This window comes from Piliocolobus tephrosceles, chromosome 20, assembly GCF_002776525.5.
Source record: "Piliocolobus tephrosceles isolate RC106 chromosome 20, ASM277652v3, whole genome shotgun sequence".
Lineage (NCBI taxonomy): Eukaryota > Metazoa > Chordata > Mammalia > Primates > Cercopithecidae > Piliocolobus > Piliocolobus tephrosceles.
Window position 1 is genome coordinate 36,504,435 of NC_045453.1, and position 1,542 is coordinate 36,505,976.

General features: G+C 56.2%; 1 protein-coding gene across 1 annotated transcript in view; it reads left to right on the plus strand.

The window, feature by feature from the left end:
* Positions 1 to 1,112: 1,112 nt before the first annotated feature.
* RTEL1 (regulator of telomere elongation helicase 1) overlaps positions 1,113 to 1,542 on the plus strand; it is a 17,926-nt gene continuing 17,496 nt past the window's right edge. The window contains exons 1-2 of the mRNA XM_026447243.1: positions 1,113 to 1,154; positions 1,229 to 1,307. Of these exons, the coding sequence (XP_026303028.1) occupies positions 1,124 to 1,154; positions 1,229 to 1,307 (110 nt within the window). The 5' untranslated portion in view covers positions 1,113 to 1,123. The remainder of the gene's footprint in view (positions 1,155 to 1,228; positions 1,308 to 1,542) is intronic.

The following is a 1,542-nucleotide window of genomic DNA, read 5'->3' on the forward strand; positions in this document are numbered from 1 at the left end:
GGGCGGATCACGAGGTCAGAGATTGAGACCATCCTGGCCAACACAGTGAAACCCCATCTCTACTAAAAATACAAAAAACAAAACAAAACATTAGTGGGCTGTGGTGGCGCGTGCTTGTAATCCCAGCTACTGGGGAGACTGAGGCAGGAGAATCACTTGAACCCGGGGGGCGGAGGTTGCAGAGAGCTGAGATCGCACCACTGCACTCCAGCCTCACAACAAAGCGAGACTCTGTCTCAATAATCAATCAATCAATCAATCAATCAAACGTCATCAGTGAATGTGTGTGAGCATGTAGGGATTGGTCCTGCTCCGTGCGCCATCCTGAATCTCACTCCTGACCCCCCGTTGCTCCACCTCGAGGTGTTTTCATGTGGGCCCGTGTGTCTTGACCCCGGCAGTTGTGGCCTCTCTGCTGTCTGGGAGTCAGGATTTTTCACACTCATGTCCTGCTCCAGACCTGGAATCAGCCAAGTCTCCGAGAAGCTCTGGTTTCTTTTCCTGCAAGGTGGCATTTCAGGACCCGCGATGTGGCACCGGGCTGGTCATGGTTACTGGGTTGGTCATTGTTACTGGGTGTTTTTGTGGAGATACATCCACACGCGCAGATGTTTTCACACATGTTAACTCTGAAGGTAAAACACCCGGCCGGGCACAAGGGCTCACTGGTAATCCCAGCACGTTGGGAGACCGAGACGGTTGGATGACCTGAGGTCGGGAGTTTAAGACCAGCCTGGGCAACATGGTGAAACCCCATCTCTACTAAAAATGCAAAAATTAGCTGGGCGTGGTGGCACACACCGGTAGTCCCAGCTACTTGGGAGACAGACACGCTTGAACCTGGGACACGGAGGTCGCAGTGAGCAGAGAGAGCGCCGCTGCCCCCCAGCCCGGGTGACAGGGTGACTCCCTGTCTCAGAAATAAACAGATAAAGAAAGGTGAAACGCCTTCTCTCGGTGTCTGCGGTTTGGATTGGCTGGCATGGGTTCTGTGTAGCCTCTTCCTTCCCCTGGTGGTGCCCTTTCCTCCATGCCGGGAATCCTGGTTCTCAGGGGCGGGGTTGTTGGCCTGAGCGTGACGCAGACTGTGCCTCTGCCGCCTTTCTCTTGCCCAGGGCTGAACATGGAGCTGGAAGACATTGCAAAGCTGAAGAGTAAGTGCTGCCCTCCCCACCTTCTTGCGGCTGGGTGGGGCCTCCCCCTGATGCCTCCTCAACCCGACCTGCAGTGATCCTGCTCCGCCTGGAGGGGGCCATCGATGCCGTTGAGCTGCCTGGAGACGACAGTGGTGTCACCAAGCCAGGGAGGTGAGAGGCGGGGAGCCAGCTGCTTCACTGCAGATAGGCCGTGGTGCAGTCCTGGGCTGTCACACCAGTGAGACCTGTTTTCAGGCCCGTTTTCCCTTTTTGAGACCTGGTAGGAGCGCCCGGTTTGCATGATCTGGTTGTTGAGACGTTGAGAGGAACAGCACACGCATCCACGGAACAGCACACACATCCACGGAACAGCACACACACCCACGGAACAGCACCCACGCCCCCA